Source organism: Siniperca chuatsi, linkage group LG22 (genome assembly GCF_020085105.1).
Source record: "Siniperca chuatsi isolate FFG_IHB_CAS linkage group LG22, ASM2008510v1, whole genome shotgun sequence".
Taxonomy (NCBI): domain Eukaryota; kingdom Metazoa; phylum Chordata; class Actinopteri; order Centrarchiformes; family Sinipercidae; genus Siniperca; species Siniperca chuatsi.
Window position 1 is genome coordinate 16,338,724 of NC_058063.1, and position 20,099 is coordinate 16,358,822.

Sequence of the window (20,099 nt, forward strand, 5' to 3'; positions counted from 1 at the left end):
TTTGTGTAGGTTTATGGGGGATCTGTACTTATGTTTTTATGTCAAAGGTCACCGTTTAAGGACTGTCCATGTCGGCACCAATGACACCGCCCGTCAGCAGTCTGAGCTGACGAAAGCAGACTTCATCGCCTCTTTGACCTGCTCAACAGCAGTGGAAAGCATGCTTTTATTTCGGGTCCAGTTCCTACACTGGGTCGTGGAGCTGTCCGTTTTAGCAGGATCCTCAGCCTTCATACCTGGCCCCAGTCTGTCTGCAGCACCCATGATGTTGGTTTTATTCACAATTTTAACTTATTCTGGGATCGTTCTTCCTTGTTTCAGAGACAGTCTTCAGCCAAACAAGTCAGGTAGTCGCATGCTGGCAGCCAACCTGCAGCCCGCTGTGCTGTCCTCCTCACGAAGCTGACGGTTTCTATCACCTGTCTCCCCTCGCTCCTCTTCTTTCTCTCCTCTGCCCTCCATAAACAGCCACGCACCCTCTGCTGTCACTACCTCCCCATTGTGGACTGATCATAGTGCTGCTGTTTGGAGCCCGGATCCCTCTAGAGCTAGTTTTAATATCCCTGTGGTCATTTTGCATAGGTCCTTAATATGAAACAGACCCAGCCGACACAGCAATAACAGTAACTTAATAAAGATCCGGGCCAGAACCCTACCTCCAGTCTCAACCTCAAATCTGAACCAGCACAGACTTTTAAAGATGGCTCTTCTCAATGTGAGATCCCTCTCTAACAAAACGTTCATTTGAAATTATTTTATCTCTTCTACTGATTTAGATTTTATGTTTTTAACAGAATCCTGGTTACATCCTGGTGCCCTCCAGATTATGACTGCTTTAGCCGCAATAGGGATTGTGGTCGTGGTGGTGGCCTTGTTACTGTCTATAGGAAGCATTTACAATGTGACCTCATAGCTTGCAATGATTTTTCCTCCTTTGAAGTACTCATGTTTAAACTTGGTGGCCCCCTCCCGGTCATATTTGCTATTATTTATCTAAGCTGGCTCCTTCCTGTTGGAGCTCCCTGAGTTTTTATCCAGTCTAGTTTTAAATTATGATAGAATTGTTCTTTGTGGTGATTTTAATATTCATGTTGATGACTCCTCTAATGCCCTTGCTGCTGATTTTTTAAATATCACTAACTCTTTTAACTTTCAACAACATGTGTCCGGCCAAACTCATTCCCGTGGCCACTCTTTAGACCTAGTCTTTAGTCTGGATCTGAGAATACCATCTGTGGAAGTCAGGGACATGTTTGTATCTGATCACCTATGCATTGTTTTTAACTGTGAATTACAGGCTGCTAGTACTGAATGCTCCCGCTCTGAGTACACACGTGCCCTTAATGAGCATAGTAACTCAAAATTCTGTACACTGTTCAGTTCTCCTGGCAGTGTGTTTCCTGACTCCTCCAACACCAATGATTTGGTTGATTCTTTTAACTACCTGTGTACTTCAACCTTAGATCTCATAGTGTCTCTGAAAAATAGACCAAACTCAAAGAGTAGAAAACAGCCACGGTTAAATGACAGTATTCGAAGCTGTAAAAGGAAATGCCTTAATCAAAAAACTTTGAAAGGACTGCAGACTGTACAGAACTCAGCTGCTAGGCTTTTAACCAGGACCAAGAGGTACGATCACATCACACCTGTTTTAGCCTCTTTACATTGGCTCCATGTTTGTTTTAGGATTGATTTTAAGATCTTACTGATTACTTTTAAGGCCCTTCATGACCTGGCTCCAGATTATATTTTAGACCTTTTAATCCCTTATGAACCTTTCCGTAGTTTGAGATCTTCAGGCAGGGGTCTTCTGTCTGTTCCTGAGTCCAGGATGAAAACTAAGGGGGGACAGAGCCATCAGGGCCCCGAGGCTCTGGAACAACTTGCCCGAAGAAATTAGGTTGTCTGAGTCAGTGTCTTCGTTTAAGTCTCTTTTCAAGAGCCATTTTTATCGGAAAGCATATCCTGATCTTACCTGAGCTGTCTCTTTATTTTATTGTTTTTTAAATGTTTTTTATCATTCACTGTGGTATTTTATTTCTCTCTCTGTGAAGCACTTTGTACTTTGTTTTGATAAGTGCTCTATAAATAAAGTATCATTATTACTTATACAGTAAGACACATAAGTTGTATGTACACAAGATAAAATGTCAGATTTCATGATAACTCTGTAAAGTAAATCATTTTTTAAAACAGCAATATGTGTGATCTATTCTCACCATTCTCCATCACTTATTCTGAAGTTCTGCACCAGCTGATCTCTGACTGAAACCTCATATTCTTTGACTGTTTTACAGACAAAGATATTATCCTGGTGAGCCCTGTCCGTCCTGTGACTGAGGGAGATTCTGTTAGTCTTAGCTGCAAGTTGGGGACAGAAAAATTAGTTTCAGATGTGTTTTTCTATCGAAATGGCGAACTCATTCAAAATGATACCAGAAGGGAGCTAAACATCTCTGCAGTGTCAAAGTCAGATGAGGGCTTCTACAAGTGTCAACACTCAGGAAAAACGTCACCACAGAGTTGGATGTCAGTTAAGGGTGAGTAGGATTAAAACACTTGCTGCATTTTCTTTTATGTAAACTGTGTTTCTTTCTGAGAAAGAAACATGGTCAAATACTGAACTGAATTTGAAGCATGTTTCCTTCTGAGCTGGAGAAAGTCTGCATCAGTGGTTATAGTCATGATTTACTGTGAATGGCTAATTTCACACTGTACTCTGACATGTGTATGTATATATTGTACTGTGTTTACTTGTGTATCAAGATATTTATGGCATTGAAACAGGACTCTTCGTTGTTTCTGTACGTGTGTGTGTTGTTTATACCTCTGGATTTGTAAATGTATGTGTTTATACGTTTGTATTTATGTGTGTGTTTTGTAGTGTGTGTGTGGAGTTGGCACATGACTCATCTTTATTAAATCACTTTGTGAATTCTGTTTAAGAGAAGTGCTATATAAGTTAATTATTTATTATTTTTTATAGCAGTGTCCAGGCCTGAAAGCTCTTCATTTCCTGTGCCGTTGATTGTTGGGCTGGTTTGTGGAACCGTTCTTATTCTTCTTCTGCTCCTTTTGTATCGCTGTAGACAGTCCAAAGGTGAGACCTTCTTCTTCTATGATTAGATGTTTTATGCTTTAATTATTCAAATACACTTACAATACAAAACCATATAACAACAAATGTCTTTTTCACAGATTCATGCTTCATCAGGTTGGTACAACACTCTCTTCTCTCATTTTGAACACAACAACACATTCCTTGTTCCTTGTTGTATGTATTGTATTTGCTTCTTGTTGTAGGCCAATCCAGTCTGACAGCACCAATCGGGGCTCCGCCACAAATCACGTGGTCAACCAGAATGAGGCTGAACGTAATGAATACTCCACTCCTCTCGATGGTAAGCATTTAAACTAATCTTGATTTTATGTTTATATATATATATGGTTAATTAGTATCATGAAAGACGGTGTAGTCCCTCATTCGTCCAGGAGTGTTCTATCGTAGAAAAGGTTTCAGTCGTAGTCATCTGGACACTGTTTTCTAGTATCATGAAATTAAATTTTTAAAAATGATTTAGGATGTCCAGCTACCAGAAGTCTCAAAACAAGATCAAATTACTTAAAATAAGATTAGTGCTATTCTTGTTTCTAGATGACAAAACTTCACACAGGCAATAACTAAACAACATGAATATTTCAGATGCAGATGAATCCCAGGATGTCACATATTCTTTGATTGAACTTAAAAACATTGGAAAGAAGGGTGAGTACTCCAAATACATAATAGAAAATAGCCTGAAGTGCCAAAAAAAGTACTGATTTATTTTTTTCTTATATGGATTCATGTGATTATCTTAACAGGGTATTATCACCTTGGTCACGCCAATCACATGCTAATCAGGTACTTAACAGTGATGAGGTAGGTGCAGCCAGAAAACAATAGGCCTGATTACTGATTACTGGGCCATCTTGGAAACAATTAGGTCAGTTTCAGGTGAAACTTGCTATTAACAGATACTCAGGCAGATTCCTTCCTGAGGGCAGGGCTTATGTAACACAGTAGCTTAAATTTCTAGTTCCCGTCCAATTTTTTCACAATTGAGAATGACTTCCGGATGGGAGCCGAAACGTCTTGATTCTGAAAACAGTGTCCAGATGACTAGGACTGAAACCTTTTCTACGATAGAACACTCCTGGACGAATGAGGGACTACACTGTCTTAGTTTATTTGTTAGCAGATTATATGAAAGAATGACATCATATGGATTTAATTACTCACAAAGCACAAGACTGCTGAGGCGTATTCCCAGTTAGTATTTATGACTGCATTAATATTATTTTGTCATTTATTTTTTAAGTTTTTGTTAGAAACTTTGAACGCAATCTGTTCCCAAAAGCAGCAACAGGTGACAGTTTGATACAGTATATTTGAGCTTTAGTAACCAGGTGATAGTGCAGCTTTAAAGTCAGCATCTTTTTCAGTGTAGCTGCTGTCGAACAACATATCCTATTACATGTACACGTTTAACTCCTTTAAAAATTTATTGATAGGTAGGCTACTGTATGTATTTTTTGTCATATTTTTTGCATTTTTAAAAATATTTTTGATAATTTTATGCATCAATAAAATTTTTGTTTTCTGTCAGATTTTAATTGTTTTTTTGTTTGTTTTTGACTGGACAGCCAAACTGGACAGTAGCTCTCTTCAGACACCATCTATCTTGACAAAAGCCATGAAGTGGACTTGCTATTGGTTTTCAGGGACTATTTCTTTTGCAAAAATGTTCCAATCAAAACTGTTCACTGCTCTGTGGATTATTCAAAGTAACTGAGACATTTGCTTTGGAAAGACACGTTGCTGTTGGATTCCATTGATTCAACTTCGATTAATCTCTAATGTATCAGGGTGAAGGCAGAACTCTCAGAGACAGACAGTTATCTTCATGATGAGATACCACTAGCTTTAAGTGTGATGCTGACATATTATATATATTATACATCATGGGGTGGACAGCAGAGAAGCAACGGGGGATTCCAGGCACAGAGCACAGTAGGAATTTTCATGTCCTTAAATTAGTATCAAAAGATTCAGGTTGAAAATCGGTTAAGTTTTTAAATACTTTTAAGTTTGTGACATGCGCTAATGAAAATCCCATTTATGTAATTCAGTCAATGTACTTGTTAGACCCTAGTCACTGTGCAGTTAGAATGGAAGCGTTTTCCATAAATGACCACAAGGGGGTGCCAAACTACCCTACTTGATACCAACACAACGCAGATACTCCTTTTCATGTCTGGGACTCAGGCTGCTGTAGTTATGCCATGTCAAGGTGACTCATGAGCCACATTCTCAGAGAGCTGTAGTACTCCCTAATACCTTTTTGACTTTTTCAATTTTCAACTCTTCATATTCTTTGACTTTTTCACAGCTAAAAATATAATCCTGGTCAGCCCTGTCCATCCTGTGACTGAGGGAGATTCTGGATCTTTCCTGCAAACTAACAGCAGACAGTTAGTTTCCAGCGTGGTTTTCTATGAAAATTACAAACTGATTCAAAATGATACCAGAGGGGAGCTGAATATCTCTGCAGTGTCAAAGTCAGACGAAGGCTTCTACAAGTGCAAATGTTCAGGAAAAGAGTCACTAGAGCTGGGTGGAAGTAAAATGTTGACAACAGCTTCTTGTGCACTTTCCTTTTGTAAGTTGTGGTACAATCTAAGGTGGAAGGAGTAGTCATTTTTTTTTCGTGGGTAAACTAGTGTTAGTTGCAGCTGATTTCATCTAGGCTGTATTTGGAGAATGTGTCTGATAAATTAGTTTTATTAAAATTACATATAAGTATGTAATAGAACTCAAAAGAATACAGCCATTTGCTGCACAGTTACTTTAAATAAAACTCATAAGAAGTGAAATCAATCAGAATATATATGATGAAAACTAAATTTGGACACTTTGGGGCTATACTATTCTGACCATAGATAAGAACAGAATTTCTCCAGAACAGCTTCATACTCATAATTCTTGCAATGTTACAAAACGCATTGATCATGAAAAAAACTTTCTGTTCCTATGCTAGTGACAACGTTATTTACTAGTGATAATAGTGAAGTAGTGGTGTATCATAAGAGTGTCTGCTTGCAGTGTCAAGTTTTGCAAACTCCTCGCTTCTCGTGTGCTTGATCATCGGAGTGGTTGCTGGAATTTTACTTATCATTCTTGTAGTTCTACTGTGTTGCTAGAAAGCCCAAGGGTGAGATGTTTCCTGTATATATTAGACGGATGACTCTTTGCTTGTTCAAAATCACAGATGAAGTCTCCCTCACATTATGTCAAGATACCAAATAGAAAAAGAGCAATTTATCACTTTGCATGTAACAACAAATGTCTTTTTCACAGATCCATGTTGTGACACGGATGCACATCACCTTCCTCTCATCTGGAACAAAAACACAGCAGATGTCACGTTTGCTACCATGACTAACTACATTAATGACATTTATTAGACATTTGCCAGAGCTCAGTGAGCCTGACTGACTCACTGGGGGCAAGAATGTGAGAAAAACTATCGAGATATAATGTAATATAATGTAATAAAATGGTTTGCTGCTGGCTCTGTAGAAATGACCACCTTGCGGCCTTATACTATATATACTACTATATATTTAACTTAATACGTTTTAAATACTCCTGTAGGCGAATTGTCAATTAAGCCCTTTAATCCCAATATTGATATTGTTAGATCTTTACCACTAGTAGTGTAAAAATGTAAAGTTTGAGTGTCGTACTAAAGGACAAATCATGTTTTCTAAATGAAAAGGGTTTTCCTTCTTTACGGTGGTCATTTTGGGACATCTCAGACTCAGCTTGCTCCGCTCAGATTCAGTTCCCGGGGTTCCTGGTAGCATTGTGTTCCAACAAACACAATTCACTGTTTAGGCTTCACATCCTCAGCACTGCACTAATGAGTGGAACCAGTTGGGCTTTGCACCTGCACTGTGGGGTGATGGCATTAATCAAAATGCTACAGCTTTCCATATTAATACCCACCTTTAAATATAATGCGATTTGAGCTGCACTGATTGCTAACAGATTACAAGACTATTGTTTGGACAGCTGATATTCAGTTTGTATCATTGAATTAATTATTGTTTTTTTTTTCTGACCTGTAGGTGATGCTCCTGTCGTGTGTGGTACAGTATATTTTTTGCTGAACATGGAGCAGTCGACAATGCTAGAATTACAAAAAATTTTTTATTAGTTATTAAATTAAATGATTGTGAATAATTTATTCACATTCCAGTAACTTGATCCCTGTTTCAGATGGACCTGCAGATGAATCCAATAATGTAACAAAGTTTCCCTCAATTCAGACCTTGACAAAGTCTACAAAATAAGAAACATGATAATCTGAAAATGAATGACCTCATTATTTTTACTTGGAGCTGTAGTAGTAAAACAGAGGCAAAACAGAGTGGGAACTTTTATGTCAGATTTTCACAAACTCAGCCTTCTGGCTTTGCCTGTTGTCTTCTTGTGATGTTTCGGATCGAGAAATATTGACCACCCACTTCCTCATGTCACCATCAGTCATTGTTGTATTCAAAACATTCTGTTACAGAAATTGTGTTTTAATTGCTATATCAGGAAGGCTGGGGCCTTTGGATATTTACCTGGTTTGGGTCGGCAGATGTGGATATGATTCCAGTCAAAGAATCAGGGCAGGAGAGAGGATCCTCAGGTCAATGAGTTCTATTGTAGGAAAGGCAGTGGACAGACATATACATGCCGATAACAAGAGGACTATGAGGGTGGGTATGGTTGTGTGGTCTACAAAGAAAATAACAATATATTATATATAATTACAAAATATGGGAATGAACATGCAAAAACTAACCTTACTGAATGACACAGAGTTGTGTTCATTTACATTCATTTACGCACTAACAGTTGGTAAAAGCTTGAAGAAAGTGCTCAGGCTCTTCTCTGCTTTGTCTCTGCTCTGCATGCAGTGAGTGCAGACACTGACAGTCATGACGGCACCGCTCGTTAACAGGGCGAGGCAGGCTTTCTCACATGCTATATCATCTGTTATTATCTATGCATTGCACTTGACTCAATTTCTGCCACTTAAAAAACTTATTGTACATCGTGTACAGTATAATGATCCCTGTTCTTTTCTGCGTATAAACACATGAGCTCTGGTGTGAATGTGGTCATGACGCTGTCTGATTCTTGCTATCACAGCAACACATCTTGATGTGTGAAGAGGAACTTTATACGCTTGTTTCTTGTCAGGCTCTAGTTGCAAAGTCATCTTTAGCACAATGGAACAAAACATGCATCGGTTTATTTCAGTGTTTTGTTCATTTGATTCGATATCTGAAGTTATTGTAGCAACATGAGGTCAAAAACAAAGGCATCTCAAATTACAGACATCTTTACTCCATCTTAAAAGGCTGCAGCCCAAAGGCCACGTAAAGTCTTAAAAATTCAAAGTTGGAAAACATTAGTAGGGGTTGGCAGAGCGGCTACAGCTCCTGCCTCCCAATAAGGAGATCGTGGGTTCGATTCCCGGACCAGACTAACATCACACAATCTCTCTGGGTGGAGTCTGCATGTCCTCCCCGTGTTACCGTGGGTTCTCTCCGGGTTCTCCGGCTTCCTCCCACCGTCCAAAGACATGCATGTGTAGGTTAATTGATAACTCTAAATTGCCCGTATTGAATGAATGTGTGAGTGAATGGTTGTCTGTCCTTGTCTGTGTCTGTGTTCGCCCTGCGACGAGTTGGCCACTGTCCAGGGTGTGCCCTGCCTAAGGCCCAAAGTCACTGGGATAGGCTCCAGTCACCCGCGACCCCCTAACAGGGACCAAGCGGTAGAAAATGGATGGATGGATGGAAAACATTAGTTATAGCTATTATAATCTCATCTAATAAACTAGCCATCTAGCCTCTGTTGCACTTACTCTGTTGTTATTCAGTTGGTTTCAGTGGCACAGAGTCTAGTGAGGAGGGAGGGCGGGTCCACTTTGGATCTGTAGCTGTACATGTAAATCTGTGCTTCAGTAATGAAGTTGTGATTTTGTTTTAGATCCATAATGAGTGGTGCATCAGGCAACAAATCAAGAGAGGCGTGGATGAAAACATTCGAAACTACACCACTACTGAGGGGTTTTGGTATTTATTCATATTGGTATTTTTGTTACATCAAGTCACCTAATTTTAGATAATGAAGGCAGACCTAGGCACAGATTAATGCACAGGCAGTGATAGGCTGTAGCCTAGGGGCCTCTCAGTGCTGATTGTTCATTTTGATAATGCTACATGAGGGACTGCCCTCAGTCAGTACCATGTGACCTTATCTGTGCAGAGGCTTTTGAATCACAACAAGGTTACTGTGAACCGAACATTTCACACAATATTTGTTCTCGTTATTTCATGTTCAGCTCCGGTGGATCTTTACTGTCGCTGTCCAAGGCGCTGATCCTGGGTCATGATGCCTGCTGTTAGTTACCATTAATGCTGTTTGCACGGCTGACACGATTTATGTTTTAAACACCAATGATATTTTAGAAGTTTAGCAATTTATTCTGCTGTTCTGTTTACGAGCACCACTCATTTTCTTTTAATCTGTGCACCTCAGGCCGAACCTTGGGCTGATAGATTTAAATGATAGTTTTTGTCCTAAATATTGCCTTGCTGAAGGCAAGACATTGCTGTGTTTATTCTGATTCCTACACAGTGGATGAGACAGTCCCCACACCCGCCCCCTGCTCTCACACTTTTGCTCTGAAAGTATTCAAGAAGGAAACATAACGAACAGTTCCCCAGTGGTCTGCGGTGGAGACAAAGTTTTTTTCATATCTCTGCTTGATATTTCAAGAATCTGGACGTTAATTCCCCTGTTTTTAGTGCAGAGCCACAAAAGTGTGTAACTATATGACACATATTATATCATCTGATGCGTGGAGAGGAGCGGACTTCTTAATGTGGCGTCCTTCAAGTTTAATGGACTGAAACTGGATGACAGGTTAGTAGAAATATGTCCAGAGCTGCAGAGACTAATGGGAGAGGTCAATTAATATTCTGAAGATTGTTTATGTTTATTATAAACTATGGTTCATAAGGGACCCCACAACTTTAAAAAAAAAAAAAGTATTATTCAATCTGGAATTCCAATCTTATTTCTGTATATGCAGACGATGTTTATATTCTAAATGTACTAATGTTAATATGTCAGTAAAGAAGAAGTTGGAGAAGAACTGTTCTTGTTCTGTTGCTGTTGTTGTTACCTGCAGTTGAAGAAGAAGATGAAGTTTTACCTTTAGTTATGTATATACACACACAACACACACCCTCATCAGAATACGGGCACTGCAAAAACAGTTGGCATATTCTGCATAACATGCACAAATTAACAAAAACATGTTGGTATTGTCAGCTGACAGACACAGGACACGGAGGTAAGTGCAGATACGATGGAGGTTTATTGCCACAGTAGGAGTTGTACACAGGAGGAGCAAAGTAGTAAACATCTTATGCAAGAACCAGAAATGTCTATGAGAGTCTTATCTGTCGTAGACGTCCGTTCTGTTCACGGATAGTGACGGGGAGCAGGAGAACCAGGAGACGAGGACACAAACAGGTTGAGGTGAAGCAAGAATACGCGCGCTCTTCTATAGAGAAGAGATGATAGAAACTCATGGTAGAGTTGCAACCAGACAGTGTGAGTTGCTTTATAGTGCAGTGGGGTGATTGGTGGCAGGTGTGTACAATCAGTATTCAGGTGATTGTGATCTGATGACTGAGGTGGGTGCAGCTGGTGGTGTCTGTGTCGGCTCCCTGAAAGGTATATGGTGTGGTATGATTGAATTCAGTGGTTTTATGTTTCATGGATGTGCAATAATCACTTCATGCCATTTTTTTATTTAACATTCTAGGGACCAGGAACAAACCTTTGCACAAGAGACAGACTAATATACAAAATTAACTAAAATATAGCTATAATGGTATAGCTATAATATGTTTCGAATATAATGCATTGCTCAAGAAAATTGATGAATAGTGTTGGGGAGGTGTGAGAATGACAGAGGTCACATGATTTGTGAGACTGCAGAGAGACATTTACATTTCCTTCTTGACAGATCATCCTGTAGATTACTGCTGTCTCGCCGAGGGTCAGTAACTCTTGATGCTTTTGTAAAAGCTGCTGCATAAAGGGTTTAAAGTCAAGGGTTTAAAATATATAAAATAAATACACTTCCTTCTATAATTAATAAAGTGCTTACCTGTCTACAGCACAGTTTTAAAGGGACAGATGAAACTACAGGTGTCACACTCATTCATTAATCCATGGCATTTCTCACCCAGCTGGGAACATTTTATTTGAAAATATGTTCATTCTTCAGCTTAAATCACAAAGTTGAACTGCAGTACTGTGGAGAAAAGTATCCCATCGCCCCAGCACAGAAACTTCACACGTCCACACCTTATAGTTAGATCCTGGTTTCAAGTTTGGTCACGACTTCACCCACAGGAAGTGACTGAGCTCGAGCAAAACAGAAATAGTCTCATGAACAGAAGTGAGCGTGAAGAGAGGCAAAGCCCTGTCCCCCTTCCAGCTAACCTCTGTTGCATTAGTAGTAGCTGAGACTCTATGGGTTTAGTCATAGACAATAAAATTATTGTTTTTTAGCGTCTGAGGTTTTTTATATACAAAAAAATTATCAGGAAGTGGATGATGAGATACCAGCAGGGTTGTTTGGATTTGTCAGGTTTCTACCCATCTGTCTCTGAGATTTCATCATCAGCTAGATGACCAAGAGAAATGGGAGGCTCTTGAACTCGCTTTGTCATTATGGGGTATTGAGTGTAGAATGATGAAGGAAAAAATTAATTTAAATGATGAAATGAACTTTATATATAAACACAACACACACCCTCATCACAATACAGGCACTGTGGATGCAAGAACAATGGACATATACTGCATAACATGCACAAAGAAACATACAATAAAATCTTAGCTAACATATGGAGGGATATGATGAAATTCAATGGTTTAATGTCTCATGGATGTGCAATGATCACTTATTGTTCATGCCATTTTTTACTTGAACATTTTTAGGGACCAGGAACAAACCTTTGCACATGAGACAAGCTAATATATTTTTGTAGTGGGCAGGAAGTGTAAACCTGTCAGAGTATGCTGCGGTCAAAGCCACTGCAGTTGTTTGAGCTTTGTGTAAAAGGGAAGGAAGAACAGACAGGCTATACTCAGAAGGAGAATTTGGAGAAAAATGCTGCTCTCATATTGATATGAAATGTAACTTCTCTCTTTTCTCTTTCTGCTGCATTATTATTAATGCGAAGTAGAACAATTTCTCAGAAGCAGAGCAGCAGAGCGACAGTGTCCGTGCTGGATGTGAAGATGGGGCACACTCTGCTCTGTGTGCTGGGCTTATTCTGTGAGTACATCAGTGACTTTCCAACTTTGTGACTTTCAGAGGCAGACTCATGTTTTTATCAACATGATCTTGGTTGCTGATTTGGGTTGGTTCAGAGGGGAGGACTGTTAAATACACTGCTGGACTAGTTATTTTTGCACTACTTTTTGCACACACACATTTGCACAATGCATGTACAGTATCAGAGTCAGAAATCAGAAATACTTTATTGATCCCCAGGGGAAACTCTTGATATGGTCTAAGATATTGTTATTGTTACATATATATATATATAGCTTTTTTATTATAATTTATTGCTTATTTTATTTTACATGTTTCATTTTAAAGAGGTTTTTTATTTGTGTCCTACATCTTTACCAACTTACAGAATATCATCACAGAAATGTGTGACACTGCTGATTGATAAGAAATAGTTGCCACTGATGAAGCTCCAGCTGGATGTTGAATGCCTTTGTTTATTGTCTGTTTTAATCTTTATTTTAGTGCTGAATACACTCCTCTACGGACATGCTGAAGGTGACCAATTGTCTTTTTTCTGTTTTTTACATATTTACTCACTCTTACATTTTACTCACATCCTCTTTTTGTGTTTGTGTTTTGCCATGTCTGTATGTATCATTTTACTCCATGTAGCAATACAAATTCTGAGTCTGTTACCTTCATACAGATGCATTTCCTTTTCACACATTCATCTGATCATCTTAACAGGGCAGGATGATGAACAAGAGAGGCGCAGCGCTGAGGACTCTGGTGTGGGGACAGGACCAACAGGTGATACAGTCAGTTACAACAGTCTGCCCAAAGATGTTAATAATAATGAGTTATATCGTTAATAATAATTACACTGGAGGCAATTAAGGGTCAGTATGCGGTTCACATCATCTCAATCATTTTGGGTAGTGACATGGTGTGCTGGCTGCCACAGTGTGTTTTTTGGTGTTACCTCTGGGAGCCGCTGTAGTCAGAAATTGTCAGATGCTTCACATACAGATGGGTCACGAATTATAAACCAGCCTAAAGTGTCTTAGTTTGGTTTTGGGACAAACCCCCAGAACAGCTTCAATGCTCCTTTGCATAGATTCTCCAAGTCTCTGAACTCTATTGTAGATGTTCAGTTGGAGTGAGATGTGGTTACTGTGAAGGCCATAACTAAAGATTCACATCATTTTCATACTCATCAAACCATTCAGTGAGCCTGTGTGCCCTGTCTGTCTGTATGTAGGAGTAATAAAGTCACTCTGTGCATTTCTTGTCACTACCACCACGTTTAGCAGCAACAATATTAATTATTTATGAGCCACGTTGATATGATCATCATGTTTGGCACTGTGTTTATATGTTGTATGAATGTAAATATAAAGTCAATCTTATTTTTAGGTTCCAAAACCTTAAACCTCGACAGGCTTAAGCTGTAATTTTTGTTTTTTTGACAGTTTCTCTCTCAGAAAGCATGTGGTATGAAGCTCAGGACACATTATAATCTGCAGTGATTTATCTACTTTAAATGACCAACTGTCACAAACATCATCAGAGAAGGAGAAGAAAAAAAGAAGGGCACAGTTTAGCTGTTCACATCAAGAGATTCTTATAAATTATAGATGGCTTTCACAACAAATAATCTGATAATGCTTCTTTGTGAAAGCCAAATACAGGACTACACTAAAATTTGACCCATCCTCTATTTATCCTGCAAAAACAATATTATTCTAACTGTTACAGTGATGTAGCAAACAGGGCAGGTGAGTATGGAGCTGTTTTACAGAAATAAGAAAAAGTACTTATTTAGTAAACATCATTAATAATTAAGTGTGACTTCTGCAGCTTCAACTTAATGTTGAATGTTCATGAGACATCAGCCTTTTACTGACTGCCAGCGTGTCCCTGAGACATTTGTTTTGCATTGAAACTTAGTTCTGTTTTTGTGTACGAGCTTTCTCTATTTTCTTGTATTTTCTGTATTTGCAGCCGTGCTTGTGTTGTCAAACTGTGTTCTGTCTCTTTGCATGTGCTTTCTTAAGCTGCAGTGTGTTGCTCTCTCTCTGCCACCACTCAAGGGGCTGCTGACATGCAGAAAGTGTCTGGAGTCAGGGTTAGTGGAAGAAATCCATTTTTAGTTAGAAGAAAAAGACAAACCCTTATGAATAAATGATGTTAGCCCAGTACCTCCTACTTCTCTGAGAAAAGAAGAAAAATATCTGTTAATAATAAAATTATATTATATCCTTCGTCATGGCAACAATGGGCTAATTGTTTGGCCTCCTTCGCTTTGTGTACAGACACAATAGAGGAGTTGAGGATGCTTCCTTAATGCTGCTCAGTTTTATTTCTAAACATCTGGAATCGGGTAAAACACATGACAGCTGAATGCAGTATTTGTGGACTTGTTGTTCTACAGTAGCTGAAATGGCTTTGTCTTTTTTATTCCACATGTTAAATAGGTGGGATGGCTTCTACATTGTTTTGTTAAATATGTTTCAAAATTTGGAAGTCAATGATGTCAGATGAACATATTTCCTCTATTTGATCCTTTTTGTATCTGATGCAAATCATCTTTTTTGAAGCGAGTGTTCATAAGGAAAAGATACACAACACTATTACTACATAAGGGAGCTGAGGAGGAAAAATTGTTGAAATTCTCCAGATTTACAGATTTATTGATGACAAATTGTGCTGGAAGGCAAAAATCAATGTTATTAATTCCAAATTGCAACAGGTTTTTATTTCATCAAGATTTTAAGATAAGTGTAAACTTTAAATCCTTTGATAAAGATGTGAGATTGAGGGAGGTGGAGACACTAAATGGACGTATGAATGGACACCAGCCAAATTAAACAGACCTCCAACATACAGTGAATTCAGGATCAGCAGAGCTACTGAGTCCCACAGTGGAGACTACAGGTGTAAGGGCAGAAGGGACTCATATTCCTCAACAGAGAGGAGTGATGTAAATTGGACCGTCTTTCATCCATAAAGAAAATATTTTCGAAATAATGCGACAGAAAACACTTCCTTCTTCATCAGTTATGTAGCTCTCTTCAGGTCAGACAATAAACAATTCTGTTTTTCTTTTCGTGTGGGAACAAACTAACTGAAAAGGAGCCATGGATCAGAGTCCTGCAGCTGTTAAAATATAATCATTCACAGGGAAATGTACAGGAATGAACAAAGAATATCAAGTAACCTATAGATTTTAAGTTGCATAAACTTTAAATCCTAATGTTAAATAAAAAGGTGCTGACTTGTTCATAGACCTTTTTACTGAAACCATTTTTTACAATTTCAGAAACCAGCCTGCATGATAAACTACATATTAGACACAAGACTTACAACAAAATGTTCTTCCATATTGCTGGGGTCAACAGTACTAAATGTACTAAATGCATCCTGTGAAGGCTACTAGTATTCTGGTATTCTGGGAGACTGTTGTGACCCTCTGTGAGCTCTTCTGTCCTTTGAGCAGCTGCTGGTATTAACACAGCTTGGCACTTTACTGGCCTTTGAGTCGTTTCTTTTAAACAATTTGCAACATTATAATTGTTGTGTTATGGCTGTCGAGCTGTAATCGTATGATGTTTTAAATTTTGCTGCAGAAGAAAACAACATGCATTCACATAATTACCATAAGGGTTATAGCGGAGAACGATTACTTTTATTAGTTTTTAATCCTGTTTGTATCCTAACTGGGTATTTCTGATGTTAACAGTTCCCAACAGGGTTGTTGTGACCCTTCAACCCAACTGGCCTCAGATCTTCAGTGGTGAGACGTTCACTCTCAAATGTGAGATCGAGGGAGGAGGAGACACTAAATGGACGTATGAATGGACACCAGCCAAATTAAACATACCTCCAACATACAGTGAATACAGGATCAGCAGAGCTACTGAGTCCCACAGTGGAGACTACAGGTGTAAGGGCAGAAGGGACTCATATTCCTCAACAGAGTGGAGTGATGTCATCACATTGACAGTTTTATGTAAGTTGGACCATCTTTCATCATGATGGACATGTTATCTAAATAAGGCAACAGAAAACACTTGTTTCTTCAACAATTATATAGCTCTCTTCAGGTCAGACAGTAAACAATTCTGTTTTTCTTTTAGTTTGGGAGCAAACTAACTAAAAAAGGAGCCAGTGATCAGAGTCCTGCAGCTGTTAAAATATAATCATTCACAGGGAAATGTACAGGAATGAACAAAGAATATCAAGTAACCTATAGGGAGGAACAATGCTGCAGTTTAACACTGTTCCCCACAGCAAGAAGGTTCTGGGTGTGAACCTCACCTTTGGACAACTGGTTGAGTTAACTCGCAGGTTAAGTTAGTTTAGATTAATCTCCTAATTGGCTAGTTTACATTGCCTGTAGGTGTTAGTGTGAACGGTTGTCTGTGTTATGTGTCAGCCTGGTGACAGACTGACAACCTGTCCTGGTGTCCCCTTGCTCCCCCCCAGTGTGAGCTGGGATAGGCTCCAGCTTCCCGTGACCCTGCAAAGGATAAGTGGGTACAGATAATGGATAAATAGATAGTATGTGTTATACAGTTATCTTCCAAAAAATGGCTTTTCAACACTTTAACACAAGTTTTTGCCAAAGGGTCTGCACAAATGTAGCATTCAGTAGTGCAGCAGCAAGTTATCATGCAACTGACATTTTATATACTGATTTTAAGAATTCATAGTTTTTAGGTTTGTGCAAAACAGGACGTGAGAAAGAGTCTGAAAGCATGAGCAACTCATGCGGCATCTTTAATCAAACAATCAAAATACAACACAATGCTTCATTATGTTATTCAGGCAGATCACAAATGGTGGCAGTGTCACATTTCACAAATGATTGTTGCTTGCAGATAAATTAGCAAGTTCCTACAGGGCTCTCCCAAGTATGGTGTTTGTTTTGATCGCTGTGTCAAAGTGAGGAAAGTATCTCATGCTGCAAATGTGGTGAATTGTGCTCCTGGATAGTTACAGTAGAGAAACAGACAAGAAACACAGGAAAAGAGAGAGAGGTATGACATGCAACAGAGGTCCTTTACAGGAACTAGTATGTGACCAGTATGAATAAATTAAACTCAGTGTTAACATTAATAATATCACTTAATGCAAGTTTAAGTCTCAACATTTTCTTGCCTGTGGGGGCTGTACTATTTAAATTGGACTAAATCACAGGAACAGTAATGACCTTTTTTATGTCTTTGTTCTAAATTAAACAGCACACAGACCAAAGGCTGAACTGAGAGCTGACAGGAGAGACATTCCAGCAGGGGGCAGTGTGACCCTGACCTGCTCTGTGAAGCCATCATCATCTGGTTGGAAATACTTCTGGTACAGAGGAGAGAAAACCTCTGAACCCCTGACCACACAAGATGCTGTCTTCCTCTCAGATGGACAAATCAGAGTCTCACAGGGAGGACTCTACTGGTGCAGAGGAGGAAGAGGAGACCCAGTTTACTACACAGAGTACAGTGATGCAGTCGGTAAAGAAAAAAATGGCTAATTGGCATTATTATATGGAATACAAAATGCTGAAAAAATACATTGTGTATTTATGAATAATGATTAAGACTAACACTAAAAACATGTTTGATGTTTAACCTTTTTAAAATGTCTGCATTTGGGGCCTCTTGATCATGAACAGTCACAAACAGAGCTGTTGTCACTCTGCAACCCAACTGGCCTGAGATATACTATGGAGAGACGATCACTCTGAGATGTGAGATCATGGACGGAGGAGACACTGAGTGGGAGTATGAATGGACGACATCCAGCTCAGACAGATTTCTAAAGCAAAGTGATCAGGTTATCAGTGCCACCATTTACAGTGGTGGGAACTACAGGTTATCAGTAAACACAATTTTTTCACAGTGGTGTGATCCGATCACTGACACTGTCGGGTAAGTTTCACCACATTTAATTCACAAAAATATCAGAATCAGAAATTTTATTGATCACCGAGAATGGCAGTTCATCCGATCACACTGACACTGTCAAAAAAAGTTATAATACACTATAATAAATTAATTCAAGTGGGTATAAGTATAAAATAAAATATATTACACAGCAGTATTAACACAGTATATTGCGCAATTATTTCAAGTACTGCAGTGATCTTAATGATCCAATGTCCAGTTTAGTTACTTAAGGTCATATAGACTAACACTTAGAGGGAGGAGTTAAAGAATGTGATTGCCACAGGCAGGAATGACTTCCTGTGGTGCTCTGTGGTGCTTTTTGGGGGAATGAGTCTTCCGCTGAAAGTACTCCTTTGTTTGACCAGCACGTCATGGAGTGGGCGGGAGACACTGTCCAAGATGGCATGTAGTTTGGCCAGCATCCTCCTCTCTGACACCACCGCCAGAGAGTCCAGCTCCACCCCCACAATGTCACTGGCCTTACGGATCAGTTTGTTGAGTCTGTTAGCGTCCGCTACCCTCAGCCTGCTGCCCCAGCATGCAACAGCATACAGGATAGCACTGGCCACCACAGACTCATAAAACATCTTCAGCATTGTCCGGCAGATGTTGAAGGACCTCAGCCTCCTCAGGAAATAGAGGCGGCTCTGGTCCTTCCTAAATATATTGATTTTGAACTTCCACCCAACACAGTGATTAATTGTGTGTTGTTTTGTGTGTGTGTGTGTGTGTGTGTGTGTGTGTGTGTGTGTAAAAACAGCTTGAGGAGTGATCATTCAGTGAACATTGGAAATGTACTTAAAAATCTATTTAATCACAGATTAAAATTAAAAAGAGAGTCATAGTGCATATCTAGTGATTAAATGAGTATTTTTCTGTGGCCATGGTACAGTTAGTTTTATGACCACCACCAGCAATGAATGACATTCATTATGTATTCATTTTCATGAAGGTATTTTAACTGGGTTAATTCACAGGAACAGTAATGACCTTTTTTATGTCTCTATGTTCTAAATTAAACAGCACACAGACCAAAGGCTGAACTGAGAGCTGACAGGAGAGCCATTCCAGCAGGGGGCAGTGTGACCCTGACCTGCTCTGTGAAGCCATCATCATCTGGTTGGAAATACTTCTGGTACAGAGGAGAGAAAACCTCTGAACCCCTGACCACACAAGATGCTGACTTCCTCTCAGATGGACAAATCAGAGTCTCACAGGGAGGACTCTACTGGTGCAGAGGAGGAAGAGGAGACCCAGTTTACTACACAGAGTACAGTGATGCAATCAGTATAAACAAAATGAGTGAGTTTGACATTTGTTTTCTAAACAGAATTAAAATGATTTTGTATTTGTAATTATTGATTGATAAAATGGCTAAATGACATTATGTTTTAATGTGGATTTAACTTTTGTCATTTTTGTATCCCTACTGTGAATTCTTGAACACGAACAGTTCCCAACAGGGCCATTGTGACCCTTCAACCCAATTGGCCTCAGATCTTCAGTGGCGAGACGTTCACTGTCAGATGTGAGATCAAGGACGGAGGAGACACTGAGTGGGAGTATGAATGGACGACACCCATCTCAGACAAACCTTTAACGCAAAATGAATACAGGATTAGATTTGCTTCTGGATCCCACAGTGGAGACTACAGGTGTAAGGGCAGAAGGGACTCATATTCCTCAACAGAGTGGAGTGATGTCATCACAGTGACAGTTTTAT

The 20,099-nt window shown here is 39.2% G+C and overlaps 1 protein-coding gene and 1 long non-coding RNA gene across 2 annotated transcripts in view; both read left to right on the forward strand.

Annotated features, from left to right (window-relative positions):
* LOC122870685 (obscurin-like) overlaps window positions 1-20,099 on the forward strand; it is a 103,636-nt gene that overhangs the window by 15,445 nt on the left and 68,092 nt on the right. The window contains exons 7-8 of the mRNA XM_044185047.1: window positions 19,400-19,678; window positions 19,830-20,099. Coding sequence (XP_044040982.1) covers window positions 19,400-19,678; window positions 19,830-20,099 — 549 coding nt within the window. The remainder of the gene's footprint in view (window positions 1-19,399; window positions 19,679-19,829) is intronic.
* LOC122869782 lies at window positions 8,948-13,204 on the forward strand. Its single transcript, XR_006376409.1, has 4 exons — window positions 8,948-10,033; window positions 12,379-12,470; window positions 12,954-12,986; window positions 13,179-13,204. It is a non-coding gene; the product is annotated as an uncharacterized LOC122869782 (long non-coding RNA).